Source organism: Simochromis diagramma, unplaced genomic scaffold (genome assembly GCF_900408965.1).
Source record: "Simochromis diagramma unplaced genomic scaffold, fSimDia1.1 OVJJ01000293.1, whole genome shotgun sequence".
Lineage (NCBI taxonomy): Eukaryota > Metazoa > Chordata > Actinopteri > Cichliformes > Cichlidae > Simochromis > Simochromis diagramma.
This window is the reverse complement of record NW_024386801.1, coordinates 23,810,578-23,825,357: the sequence shown is the minus strand read 5'-3', so window position 1 is coordinate 23,825,357 and position 14,780 is coordinate 23,810,578. Positions and strand designations below refer to the sequence as shown.

The window sequence follows — 14,780 nt, the reverse complement described above, 5'->3', positions numbered from 1 at the left end:
ATTCAACAGGCTGCAGTACCGGCTGCAACCGACGCTGCCACGCGTGACCTTCAAAATAAAAGTCGAATTTGTTAGAAATCAAGTTTTGTGGTGGAATGGATTCACAGTACAACCTCACAACACTTGCACCTGAAGTTTATTCGCAGAAAACACGTTGCACAAAGCAGAGATATGCAAAGGTATATAGTTAAACCTCTATATAATTCTATATATAATATAGTGTTGGATTATTAATTGCCTTTTTCAGAAGACCTTTACGCCTGATTCTGTGATTTACATGAAATTATTAGGTTAATTAGAAAGCAATATAAGAATAAAAGTGGTCACTATTACTTTTTTTTTAATTCTTAGAACACATAACCATTTCAAAAGCAACCACAGTTCATGATTCAGTAGCTTAAAAAACATGTTTAGCAGCAATAACTTGGAGTAATAATTTTCTGTATGACTTTATCAGTCTCTCATGTTTTTGTGGAGGACTTTTGGCACACTCTTCTTTACAGTGTTGCTTCAGTTAATTGAAATTTGCAGGCTTTTGTTTATACACAGCCCTACAGTATTTTAATTATGTTGAGGTCAGAAGGCTATAGTACAAAGCAGTATTCTGGCTCATCCAGCTAAGTTCAGGGTTAACCCTGGGCTTTCTGTACTATGCCAGTGGTAACTTCTTACCAGGATGTATAGGTATGGTAACTTATGTGGTGACCTTAACTTTCTCTGGAGCAGTTTAGATAGGATCCAGATAAGGATCAACAGGTACGAAATCACTGCCTACTGAAACCTACACTGTCCTTGATGACCTCATATCAAACTTGTACACAGACGATGTTTGAATTTTGTTTTCAGAATTAATCTTTACTCTGAACCCCTTTAATAGCACCAAGTCTTCTACTGAGAGAATAAAAACTAGAACATCAAGAGCAGACGAGTTTCCGAGTTTCAGTTTTAAATTGTCTGAAATTTCTTTACAGCATGTTTTAAGTATGATTGTTAATTTTTGACTTTGTATATTCACATTTAAGCATAGCCCCAGTGTGTGCTGGCCCTGGTAGAGCCTGGAGACCTGTCTACGGTTTGTGCTGGTATGCTGTATTTGGCTGCACCACACTGGCAACCTGGCGTCCAGGGTGTTACCTGCCTCTCAACCTATGGTAGCTCTTCATAAAGATAGGACTCGCAACCCAGTCTGCCAAACCAGAGGCACCGTCCCAGATCTTCTACAGAAGGCGTATTAGCAGGATTGAGGGGATCCCTCCATGGTCGATTATATCCTCAGTAGAAGTCTGCAGCACCCCACTTCCACTGTACACAGTATGAGCAGAGTTCTCCTACTGAGTTTCCTGAGGATTTGCCAGAATTACATCAAGACCAACTGAAAGTCAAGTCCAGTGGCCTCGCAGATTTAATCCCACACCTGAGTTTTTGCTTCAGCTACTTCCACAGCTCAGGAACTCAATATTCCTGCTGTGGCAAGGATTGCCAAAAAAAGGTTGCATGATGGGTCAGGATAATGTTTTCTAATAATAGCAACAGGAAGGTATTATTTTCAGTGTTTTGTGCCTGTTTTTGTTTTGTTTTGAGCAGTACAGTGTGATTTTTTTTGTTGTTGGACATATTACTAAATATAAGCATTAAAGACTGTTTGTTTAGGATCTTGACTGCCTTTCTGCTGATTGCTATGTAGTTAGCAGGACTAAGATGCTATACAGCGGCATCAGCAAAAGTAGTATTGGATAAATATTAATAACCATTCAGAAAAACCGTAGAGTATCTATGGACAGACTTGAGACTTAATTACTACTATAGTGATGATGTCAGAAATCCTGCTTGGACTGAGACTTTACTGTTCTCACATTCCCATCCTTGGGAGCCAACATGGGACTGAAGGCCACATGACAAAAATACTATGATGACCAGATTTCTCACATCAGAACTGGCTTACTTGTTTTTCAGCTGTTTGTACAGTAACTTACTGTGTCCATGGCTGCAGCACACAGAAGGTACTGGGTCAGGTTTAGGCCACACTGCACATCACTTTAACAAAAGAGGAGGTCAGAGAAGTTGGTGAAACGCTGGATGTGGGGTATGAATATCTTAAAGAGACAAACATCCCCATCTGCTGGATAACCACAAGAAGTACAAATAAATATCTGTCCTTGACCAACTAGAATCAAAGACTTATTTCAAATGATCTTCACTCATTAAATGCCTAAAAATATACTTTTTACACCTCAAGTGTACTAAATTGTAAATTAACTGTACTGTATATCATTTTTACACTTCCATTAAACACTTAAAGAGCCCTAAATACACCACTATGTGCATACACAATGTGACTATAGGGTTTATGTGTGTGATTTTTTTCTTCTTTTATTTTTCTGCCAACTGGCAGAATGTTGTACTGTTGCATTTTGGGATTATTTTGCACACGCAAATTGTGTGAGAAAAAATAAATCAATTTGGAAGAAAACATTCCCTGTTCTCTGGACTAAAGAAGAAAAAGACCACCCAGCTTGTTAGTAGTGCTCACTTACTGCATCTCTGAGCTTTACTGTTTGTCAAACCTTTAGACATGGCAGCTTGCTCATTTGAAAAGGTACCATCAATTCTGAAAGGTATATACAAGCTTTAGAGCAACATACGTTCTCTTACAGATCACATCTTTTTCACTGAAGACGTTATTTTAGCAAGATAATCCTAAACTGTACACTGCATCTATTATAACAGCATTGCTTCACAGAAGACTCTTGGTGATGAAGACTTGCCCCAACCTATCTTTAAGATGTGTGGACAATATCTTTATAAATATATTTCTCAGTTTTAACATTTCATATCTTTGGGTTTAATAGATTTATAAATTGTTGCATTCTGTTTTTACTTACATTATACTCAGTCTCTCAGCCTTTTGCAGCAGTTTGACCAGGGCGGACATCACATTAGCAGTTTGCATCCTAGACGTTTCTTGCTCAGGCAAATGTGAGTTATGGCTAAATTGTCCTTTTTCTTCTGAGCTTTAAACCAAATGAAATCTCCCAGAAGTTTCTGAGTCTCACCCATGATAAAAACTCCAAATATTAAGGAATGGTGCTTTAATTATTATTATTATTATTATTATTAGTCCTGTAGTTTAGGACACATTGGACCATTCTTTTGAAAAGGAAAGGAAATGATAATAATTTGCTAATAACATCTGAGTCTACTTGTTACAGAAAAGCGTAGATTCAAAAGGTCTGATTATAGTAAAATGGTTCAACCACAAATGTGTCAGCCTACTGAAGACATCAAATATATAAAGCAAAGCGCTTTACACTGTAGCCACAGCTGCCCTGGGGCGCACTGACAGAGGCGAGGCTGCCGGACACTGGCGCCACCGGGCCCTCTGACCACCACCAGTAGGCAAACATGGGGTTAGTATCTGACCTGCTCTGCCACCTGAGCTACAGCCACCCCTTCTTAATGGGGTTGGGACCATCAATTGTGTTGTGTAAAAATCAGGATGGTGCACAGCTGACAGCCCTATTTGACAACTGTTAGAATTCATATTATGGCAAGAACCAAACAGCTAAGTAAAGAGAAATGACAGTCCATCATTACTTTAACCTCCTAGGACCTGGCGTCCACATATGTGGACATCACATTTTGGGATGTCTAAACCAAAATACTAAATTTTGCTCTACAAGGGCCTGATATCCACTCACGAGGACATTATACTGATACTGTTCTATCAAAATTTAAAATGAATGTCCTCATTTGTGGATCTCATTTTTCTCAGGAACAAAATTCCGGTTAGAAAAATTGTTAAACTTTGAATGGGTCCCCAAGTGCAGTCGCAAAAACCATCAAGTGCTACAAAGAAACTGGCTCACATGTGTACCGCCCCAGTCACCTCTGCTGCTGAGGATAAAGCAGCAGAGGTGACTGGGGCCAGACTGGGGCCAATTGAAATGCAATATTTTGTCATTTGGCACAATATTTTCCTTTGATGGAATGAAAACCAGAAATGTTCTGTGGCATACTGCTGGAAATAAACCATCCAATGCCCTGGATAGTTTTTATTATTAGTTTAACTATAATTTGGCACTTAGTTTTTTTTCCCCCAACCGTATTATCTACTGTACTTGCGTTTGGCATGAAATTTCATTCAAAAACCATTAAGTGACTTTTTTTGTTTTTAAGCTTGTGGATGTTTGCGTCTCTCTAATGTTTGTGTGTTAGCCCTAGCAACCTATCATGGGTTTGCCAGAGTTTTCAGTGTCATTGCTCTTTAGCCAAATCGTCATCATGAGACCTTATGGACATTAACCTGTTCCAGTAGAAGTCATGTTCAATTTTGGGTTAAAAGTTGGCTGGTTTTGCTTTTATAGTCTTCCTATTTAAAGCCTATGCTTCAAGTTGTTTTAGTCTCTGCTCTCCATTAGAACCGCAAATCTACTTTTGCAATAGGTAGCGCTGACCTGCAGCCACAGCAAACGGGATAATGTGCGTTTCAATGGAACTGAGGCACGTTTTACCAGAAAATTTCACCCCCCCCCCAAAAGAAAATCTGGTACCTTTCTACATTTCTGTAGAAGAACAGACAGGTTTATTTGAATGAAAAAATAAAAATCCGTGGGACTTTGCTCATCCTTTGGCTTCAGAGCTAGCACCAGCATGGAATTGTTAGTGTGTCGTGCATTCAACATCATATTATAACATTAGTGGAGTTAGCCATCTATATATTGGTATACCAGAGGTACAAAATCAACACCAATTTTGCACCAAGTCATGAGATCATCAGTAGATATAGTATATTTTATTAGCCAAATACAATGGGGGGCATTTTAGGCATTGACTCAAGAAAATCAGTGTTCACATGGAATTAAAGCTGAACAATAACTTCATTCGTCATGTCTTAAAGCAAATAACTAAAGATCATATTGTAAACTACTGGTATTTACCACTTAGGTGGCCATCAAAGGATTGCCCTGTAATAAACTCGTATTACATCTTATTCAGAATTATTATTTGTATGAGTTTATCAGACTGTCAAAGATACATGTGGATACCTTACGTTTAAAACCTGAATGTCGAAGTCATTTCTCATATTACTCTACTTAAAATACACTCACATTTAGACAACCTCTCTAAATTCACCTACTGAATTCAACAAGAGAGACCCATGACATCAAATTACTGTATAATGCAGTAAAAGACCTTAATAAATAACATGTAATGTGAAGGAAATATTGTAATTTGAAATAGAAACAGTCTGAAAAAAAAGCCATGAAAACTAATTTCCACACATATTTAAAAGGATGTTTCATTTATATAAACAGACTGATTTACAGAGGTGCCTTGATGTGTTTTTCTTAAAATTTGGATACATTTGAGCTTCATAACTGTTTAAAAGAAATAATTAGTGTTAGCCCCTAAAGCTCAAATTCTTTACTTTGCCAGGAGGTGCGAGTTCAAAAAGGCCCTGTAGGCCTTTGTGGATCCATCTTGAATTTACTCAGTGCTTACAAGCCCAGGTTTTAAAGGGAAATATTCACCCCGGTTGAACACCTACCTGCCTGCATTCATCAACACACTGTTTGTAACACATTACTTTTTCAGCCTTTTCATCTGCATTAGCATAATTCCAGTTCTGCAAATAACGCCATCTGCTGAGAATCTCGCTATGGTTGTTGCCACAGTTCATACTGACTTCACATGAACAGCTGTGACAGACTGTTGAGTCCAGTTACTTGTAAATGCTCCATGGCGTGTGTATTTTTATGCATCTTATACGATCATCAAATTCATCTGCTTCTGTTTCTTCATCCAGCAGCGTTACTGCTAGAGCTCAGATGTTAATGTCTCGTACATCTGTGGGCGTCGCTGAGTGGTCCTCTCCCATTTTCTTAGTTTCCATGGCAAATGAGTGCTGCTGCTGCGCCTGTCTGAGGCTGGTTTCCAGCAAAGACTCGATCTGTTCCTGACATGCTCTCAAACAATCCTGAAAAGTGAGCGTTCAGAGTAATTTATATATAATTTAGACAGTAATACATAATTTAAAAAGATAAGGTCTCAGCTTAGGCTTACAGTCACAATAAACAGTGGTCGAAGACTGAGAACCTACATAGAAACAAAGACTACCATGACCTGGATGATTGCTAAGGAGCCTGGAAAGAAAGCAGGAGGACTCCAATCACTTTCTTTCCAGGCTCCTTAGTTTGGAGATTCAAATCTATATGCAACAGCTGATGATGCGTAGAAGAGTGTGTGTGTCATCCATGTGCGATACCGTTTGCTGTGTGTAAATGAGAGCAGTGTCTGAAACTGAGAAAAATATACCAGGGCTGCTGTCTCATATCCTGCCGTTAGAAAACTTTGCTGTGAGGGCGTCTTTGAACAAATGTTATGTGCAGGGTTGCGCTGCAATTGACGGTGCAGCTGCTGTGATGGGCCGATGGAGAAGCAGCCACATTTCCCAGTAGAGATTGAAAATGTGACGTCATTCAGGGGTAAAACCGCAAAGGATTCTGGGAACTCGTGGCAAGAGGTACTAGCGCACACAGACTTTCAATTTAAATCAGTTACACAGCGATAAAAAGAAACAAAAAAAAATGGCAAGAAGCTGTTGTATTATTAACTGCAATAGCCGGTCGCATGACAGCCATGGGAAGCCGACGGGTAAAGAGATCGGTTGTTATCAGATTACGTCGTTGAAGAGAAATTGTTCGAGCCATGTTTTCGAAGTAACAAAGAGGCGACTGGATTGCAGCCATTCAAAGACCAAATATAACGTCCCAGAACACTCCAGCTCACAGGTTAGTCTGCTCCAAGCATTTCTACAAAGGTCAGTCTTCTGTTGTAGTTAATGCGTCATTTTTCTTAACATAATTGGTGATATAGGTTACAAGCAAGTCTGGCGCTGAACAGAAATTGTCGCGCTATGCTCCTTTGTTTATTGTGCATAAATAGTGAATTGTCCTGACACAATATTGCATTTCGCTTCTGTTATTACCATGGTACATTGACAAAAACATATACTTTTATTCACAGGATAAAACAGTTGTTTTGTATCACCAATCAATTACAGCATTATTGTCACTGCTACATTTCTGTGATGCGTACCAGAAATTATTTCCACTACTAATTAATTACCGTTGAGCTCAAAGGTCCTATTAATAAACGGTTAACGAATGTGTATTTATGAAGATGATTTGTGAGACTGGTAAACTTATGATATGTACGATGGTCTTTCGTTCTACACGGTGCATTTCAAGGTCCTGCACCCATCCGTCGGTAAACTGTACCTGGGCTTGTTGCAGTGACCTGAAGTTACTAAACTTCATGAGTGTATGCACTCACTCCAAGAACCGTATAATTATAAATATGAGCGTGGTGAAAGTTGGGCAGCACGCTAACGTCTTTTGTCCCTCTGTGTGCTTGTAAGGGTCTGACCCTTTCACTCCTTTGATTTTTCCTCGTATCTTTTCTTTGACTTTTCATCAAGTCTGTCTTTGTTCGGACCGGCATTGTTCTCCTTCGTTTTGTACATAACTTTTTTGGGGGACAAAGAACAAGCAAGAAGGTATTGGAACCGGAGAATGAACGTTTTGCGGTGCTGCAAATGCTTGCATTTGATGCGGTACTTGGATTGTTTTGCCACGAGTTCCCGGCATGCAATGCGCGAAAGTCACGTGGTCTGTCAATCTCTGTAAAGAGAACCCAACCTGATCGTTATTTACTGCATCACTCACATCAAACACTTGTGGTCCAAGATGCCATTTAAAAAACAAAAACAAACAAACAAAAAAAAAACCCTTCCAATATTAATTGCCTCGAGGCAGCTATTGTTGTGAATTGGTGCTATATAAATAAAACTAAATCAACTAACACGAAACTTGACTGTTGATATCAGTAAATGGAACGCGATGACTCCCTGTATGGACTCATCTCATGACCATTTCTATTGTTGTGTTTGAAGAGGGATTCATTAGACTGGAAATACTGGATAAGTTAACCAACCTGAACGTATTATAAACAGTCCAACACAGTCCCATTAATAGCTGCATTTTGACAAACATTGTTTTCTAATAGCATCTATTGGGTTCCTCAGGATCCTTCTCCCTCTCTTCGACACACTGTTAAATTCAGTTCTGCTCTTTTTCAGTAAATCAACAGTATTAGTGCGGAGCAGGACTAATTACACACTCGTTCTGCTAACATCTTTCCTCTAATGTGACTAAGTGAATGTAATGTGTACCAGTCATGCTGTGAACAGATGTACCCACCGGGTCACTTTTGATGGTCTGAGCCAGCTGTTCTGTCAGTTTTTGAGACATCATGGTGTTACCCACCATTCTCATCTGTAAGCCCTCTACTGCTGCCACCATGCTGCCTGCTGCCACCATGGATGGGGGGCTGGCTATGAATTTGACATCTGGAGAGAATCAAAGGAATTTAATGTAAATTTGTTAGTTTTTAAATGGGGATTAATAACAAACAAAACAAAACATTCAAAACCACAAAAAAATACAGATGCTTGAGGAGAATTTCTGTTCAGTGTTAAACAGGAGCATGCATTGATGGCAATGTGTTTCATATATGAAGATGCTTTAATAAAAGCAAGAAATTAAGATGAAGTTATAGGGGCTTTAAAGGTTTAGGAAAACCCAAAGATTGCGTACAGGACTAGTTAAAGCAGACAAGCCATAATCACAGCAGACCAGCTGACCCCAATCCCATCAATCATCATTTAACAGCTCAGCTGATGCCTTTCTACACATTTTTTTCTTCTTTCTTTCGACACAAAGTCCACACAAACTAGCTGCTTTGGCCTGCCCACATTACAGACATGGAAGCAGCTCCTCCTTTTATGACCTCTCTCAAACAATGCCATACCTGTTTTTAACCATCCAGCCACTCTCTAAGACATCAGGTCCAGGGCTCGCAAAAATCGCTAGCCCAACGTCCCGGAGGTAGCGATATCTCCGGTGGGGCGACCAAAATCTATCTCAGCCCCGGGTTATCATATTCAGACTCCCAAAATAACTAAGGCCCAAGCCAGGGTTAAAAACCATGAAACCTTCTGTGAGGTGACAGTGCGAACCACGACACAACAGTTTCACCAGGGAAGGTCGAGTCAGACAGCAGGGTTGAGCTGGTCTGGCATCTACCAGCTCTATGGATGGAGACTGCAACCTGATTTGTGCTCCAAAGCACTGCACAGTATAGTAGTCAGACAGCAGTGGATCCATTGTCTATTTATGCATCAAATATGAGCAATTAGGAATAAGTGAATTGTTATGCAATTTAGTAGAGAAAACTATGAAGTTGGGTGTTTAAACATCAGTTATTTGTTGGCATGTACTAACCCAGTGAGTCAGTCTTATTACCACACTCTGCTCAAGAGAAATTTCAACCACAATATATAAAGACAGTGATGCATGCGATGTAGCCTCATGCATACCTGTGGCACATAGTGCAACAAAGGTCTGAGCGTGCTTCCTCAGTATCGACTTGTTCTCTTTGTTGACAGGCAGCGGAGACAGGAAGTGGTCGATGAAATCAAGAGGGGTGGGTGAAGCCAGGTCCCACTTCAGCTTATTCAAAACCAGCAGCTCCATCTGCTGTGAGTGGGTGAAAACAAAGATGGACAGAAGGCCAGGTTCAAAGTGGGATTTGACACAGACAGACGGAGGGATTAACAGATATCTTATGGTCACTTTTGGGAGATTTGGGGCTTAAAAGTAACACTGTAAGAAAAGGGGTAACTGAAATGATTAAGGAAATACTCTCGTGGGACAATGAGACACTACAATAACTGTGCTGATATTTAGAGATAAAAGACCTCATATGTTGGTGGAAAAATAGTGAAATTAATTTTTTTTTTAATGCAAGGTGGAAAATGTTAGGAGGTTACTAGAACTATTACAAGTCATTCTCTGGGACTATACATTCTACAGCATCTGGGCATTAGCTACTGAGATATCTTGTTTTGAGACAGACATCCCTGCAGGATGGATGTTACATGAAAAGAAAAAAAAAAGTCCTCAGAATCTTAGCTTCAAAACAGAGAGAGCACTTTAATGAAATAGTTTACTTCAGAATGCCATACCAGCAACTGAGAAGGTGTGACTGAATTATCAGTGTAGATGCAGAGTTTCTCTGCAGTCAGTGGGATTGTCTCCTTTAGTTTAGATGCCAGGAACATGCAGGCAGCTCCCAACAACTGCAGATGGTTCTTCTTCGTGGGTTCCACTGACAAGATGCGATCCATGTAGTTCATAGCTAAGGGGAAAACCTCCTCCTCACATTTCTGCTCCTCGCACACCTGTAGCAACAGTCAGTGAATACCACCATTAAATACTGTCTAGTCGTATGTAAAAATGTTGTATTAGTTTAAGTCCCGGAGAAAACTCCCTAGAAATGTTACCAGATTCAAAATTTGAAGAAACAGAGTTCAGGTATTGGAAATGTGAGATATAAATGTATCCAAGTGATAACCTTTGGGGAAATATAGTCAACTTAGATGCATAATAATGGTCACTTGAGTCTGGCCCCAAAATGAACCCAGTCCCCATTTGGGCCTGTGTAAAAGTGCCCAACTTTACAGCATTAAAAACACATGTTTACAACCTGATACTCTAACAGATGTCCCGGCACAGGCAAGGGTAGCGGAAAGCCATTTGCTAGGAGTCACTGAACTGGACCTCTAAGTAGTGTTTGTGCTGTTTTAGGCTTTTGGGACACTAATGTAACTAACAAACAAATGATATAGTAATATTTTATAAAACACACATTTACACTTCACTCTGTGGGAATGAATTTCTAATATCTTATTAGCACTAACTAGCAGATATGTATGTAGGTCATTGTGGCAACTTGAAGGTGCATCTGCCTTCTTGTTCAAATATGGCCCCTTTTGGCTTAAAAACACAAAAGGAGAGTGAAAGGGGGGGGGGGGGGGGGGATAACTACAGGCTAAATGCTACCATTGAGGTTTTACATTGAATGGCTTTTATACACAGTACCTGTATCTCTATCAGCAAGTGTCACTCTATTTTAATTCTCAGTGTACAAAGCTTTAAGGAATTCAGAGTTACAAATGATTCTGATACTTTACACGCTCTATTGGTTTGTAACTGTTTTAAGAATAGACAGAAAAAGTCTTTGACTGCACAGTACAGTTTTTTCGAATTGTAAAAAAAAAAAAATTATTGGATTATAGAAACTCGCAGTAACTTAGATTAATAGATTTAACACAAAATACCTTTAGACACTGCTACTTTAAATTCAACGAGTATATTTTCCTCTTGAAACATCTTTAAAACTTCTTCAGTGCAAACAAAATGTGTTTTACAGCCAGCATTGTCAAAGTGTTTAATCAGGGCCCAAGCACTAAAGTGCGAAGGCCCTAATGTATCGGCGACATTTGTTCTTGTTATTCGGGCAAAATAATTGTTTATAATAATTGAAAATAGCAATTTTGACATTTCCAGGTGTTGTAATTTTGCAAATTCCTCCTAGGGATTTATTAGATCAACTTCATATTTTGGCCTTATTAAACTGTAGAGCTTTTGAGTCTTCATTGCAGGGGGCGTCCATGACACCATGGCTAATTTTGATCATGTGCCATGAAAATTTCATTTGTTGTCGTTGACACATACATTATCCAATCCATACCAAACTTCTCATGCGTGATAAGGCTCCAGCTTGAACACATTCTAACTGTCAATACGATGAAGGCTTTCATGTCTTATGGTCCTCGTGATGGAACACTGCAAACTGGCTCCACGGCGCCATCTACAATATGTCCAGGTCATATTTTTCAAAAACAATAATTTAGTAATATAAACTAAGATATTTTATGTAAAGCCTGAAAGAGGCTGACAGGATTAATTAATTTTGTCATCATTTTAACACAATTTCACAATCATTTAACCAGAATTCTAAGTGAATTCTCATTATCAACATGCATCTGGATCCATTTTTCTACTAATTTTGTTAATGTCATAAAAATTCCTTATCATATAAAATAAAATTGCAAAGATGTCTATAATATGTCTATAAGTCTTAATATATAGACATAAGTCATAATATAGACATGTCTATAATTATGCTTAATATTAATATATATGATATTTAACAAAAGAAAATATTTAAAACTACCTTGTCCACACTAAATGTTTCTCATTACCATTTCACCTGCTCATAAAAAGCAAACTGATGAGCAGTACCACAATGCATCTCCTCAGACAGAAGATTCAAAACGGACACAAGGTCAGCTGCTCGCTCTTCTCTCGATTTGTGATATTCTTGTTAATCTTACTGAATCTTCTGCCTCTTACACTCCCTATTATCATTACACTCAATACTTCTTAAAATAGAACAACATTTTTTATAATTATAAATACATTTTAAAGCTTTAGCATGAAGCAGAATTAAAGGTTGTGTACCATACTAGCATTTTAGGTCATTAGCCCAGAGCATTTCATTACAGTTACTCATAATTCTCATTATCATGCACTCAAAATGGCCATAAAGGTATCGAGAAGCCTTGATGCAGTGATGAGAGCCTGATTCATTTTAAAAGCAGTTAACAGATTGTGTTTAAAACATTTCATAAGTACTAAGACTTTATTTCTATATTACAGTTCTCTATACTGCTCTATATTAACTGTAATTACAGAGTATTTTACATGTTTAAGAGGTAGGAATTGTTTTTGACCAAGGTCATAAGAAAAAAACAAACAAAAAAACTCCCCAACAAATTGATAATGTTGAATGTATGAAGACTGACAGACAATCATCCCACAGCCATTGCCTGCAGCGTCCTCTGGTCGCCATTTCTGCGTCTCGGCTGAAATTCGGGCAAAGTACCCCCCAAAACACAGAATGATCCTGTTTTAACAGTAATAATAGCAACATTTGAAAAATTTATAAAAAAAAGTTGACAAAAAAGACCCCGTACTATTTTAAAATTGGAAGATGTTATGACAGGAGAAAAATGTTACCCCACCACATCTTTTAGTGATATGAGTCTGTGATGACAAAAACAATGGCTGAACAACATGCACTGACAGGACAAGCTCAAGATTACAAAAACAAACAAAACAAAACAAAGAAACCCGCATTTAACTCTGAGCATAAGCCAAGGAAATGCAACAAACGGTGGGTCGGTGTTAATGAACATTACCGGACAAATAGACTGAAGTTCTCCGCGAAGCCCCAACACAAAGGCAGCGCGTGGCCGCAGGACTGGCAACTCGCCACTAACATAGTTTTCAGCTTTCACGTCACGGAACTGTATGTAAAATCTATCGCACTAGAAAAATGACTATCAAGTGAAACGAGCTTGTTACCGCGTGGAAATCAGGTATCAATAATCGGTAATTGAAGCCACGTGACACGCAACAAAAACACAAACTTTAATGGAAAGTTGCAGAGCAGAGGAATTCTGAGTTCTGTGAATGCGGTTAATGTGTATCGGCTCAACTCACCTCTAACATCCAAGCAGCGACTATCCTCCTCATGTACGGAGATATCTCTCTCTGGACACATTTAAAGTAGTTAGGAGCGGGGAGGTACATGTCTTCTACCCGCAGCAGAGCGTGCAGGACCCGGTCAGTCAACAGGTTGGAGTCTCGGTAGGCTCTCGGTATAGGAGGCCCATCCCCCTCGCAGCACCACAGCTGAGGCTCCATGCCTTATTGCGTCCGTAGCACTGTGAGTCTGTACTTTTTAAGTCACTGATGTGCTCGACTAAAGCTAACTACTTAGCTAACAGCACAAAATTATTAGCCGCTACATACTTTGTTCACAAAACCGTCCAAATGCTCCAGTTTATTCATGTTTGTATGTAAATTTCAGTTTCCTGTTGGAATTAAATCTGTAAATAACTTAACCTTTTGATTTCCTCTACCAAGTTAGCTTATACCTTTTCGACGGTTTAAAAGTTACTTCCTTTTGTTGGACAAGACAGAACTACAGGACAAACCAGAACAGCAAGGCTTTCTCCACCGGCAGACTACATCCCTGTCCTGCTGCGCCCTTTTACTGGCACATTGTTCGGCGTCAAACAACGCGAGATAACGTACACTTCCGAGTATACGCTTCACAATAAGACAGCAGTAACGGTCCTTTTACTTACTATTGAAGATCACGTCAGTAGGCTGTTGGTTTACTCACGGAAATGCACTCTGACAAACATGACTGCTTTTGCGCTTAACTTAGGTAACTTTGCTCTCAACATAAACACGCGGAGAGAGAGAGAGAGAGAGAGTGTGTGTACTAACAATATGTCTAAAGATAGAAGCGGAATGGAAAAATGGAAAATTATTTTTTAATCATTTTAAAGAAAATTTACAAAATGTTAAGCAGCATTGTCCATCCATCTATCCAGCGATGCATCTATTCATCCATTCTTTTTAGCTTTTTTCCATTTCTGGGTCAAAATGTAAATCATATACTAGAGTAAAATGTAGAGTGTTAACATTCATGTGACTTTCTTACAGGACTGGACTGAGACAAAAACTTGGCCCACCATTACATACGATACGAACACACATATATTTATATATATATATAAAGTGTCTGTATGTGTGTGTGTGTGTGAATATAGTATATAGTATTTTATGTCAATAGCACCTTCAGAAATATATTCAAAATTGGTAACATATTCAATACTTATTGTACCTGCTGTATGTCACTAATAAATCAAGGAATCTCTGTATGGCTGTCCGACAATCGTTCAAATGCTCTACAAATGTTCTTCAAATTTAGTGTTAGGATTTGTTTAAATCAATAAT

The 14,780-nt window shown here is 38.9% G+C and overlaps 1 protein-coding gene across 1 annotated transcript; it reads right to left on the bottom strand.

Annotated features, from left to right (window-relative positions):
* Nucleotides 1–4,094: 4,094 nt before the first annotated feature.
* LOC120730338 (G1/S-specific cyclin-D1-like) lies at nt 4,095–14,126 on the bottom strand. Its single transcript, XM_040026679.1, has 5 exons — nt 13,473–14,126; nt 10,088–10,303; nt 9,440–9,599; nt 8,262–8,410; nt 4,095–5,977 (listed from the first exon to the last, which is right to left on the bottom strand). Exons 1-5 carry the CDS (start codon nt 13,674–13,676, stop codon nt 5,825–5,827), a joined length of 882 nt encoding a protein of 293 aa, XP_039882613.1. The 5' UTR covers nt 13,677–14,126; the 3' UTR covers nt 4,095–5,824.
* Between the last annotated feature and the right edge of the window lie 654 nt (nt 14,127–14,780).

What these genes read in the sequence shown, in the direction of transcription:
- LOC120730338 (XM_040026679.1), bottom strand. Translation starts at nt 13,676, where the DNA reads ATGGAGCCTCAGCTGTGGTGCTGCGAGGGGGATGGGCCTCCTATACCG. An exon ending in TCGCTGCTTGGATGTTAGAG is followed by an intron (nt 10,304 to 13,472) that starts GTGAGTTGAGCC and finishes CTGTTGCTACAG; the next exon opens with GTGTGCGAGGAGCAGAAATG. An exon ending in AGACCATCAAAAGTGACCCG is followed by an intron (nt 5,978 to 8,261) that starts GTGGGTACATCT and finishes CTCACTTTTCAG; the next exon opens with GATTGTTTGAGAGCATGTCA.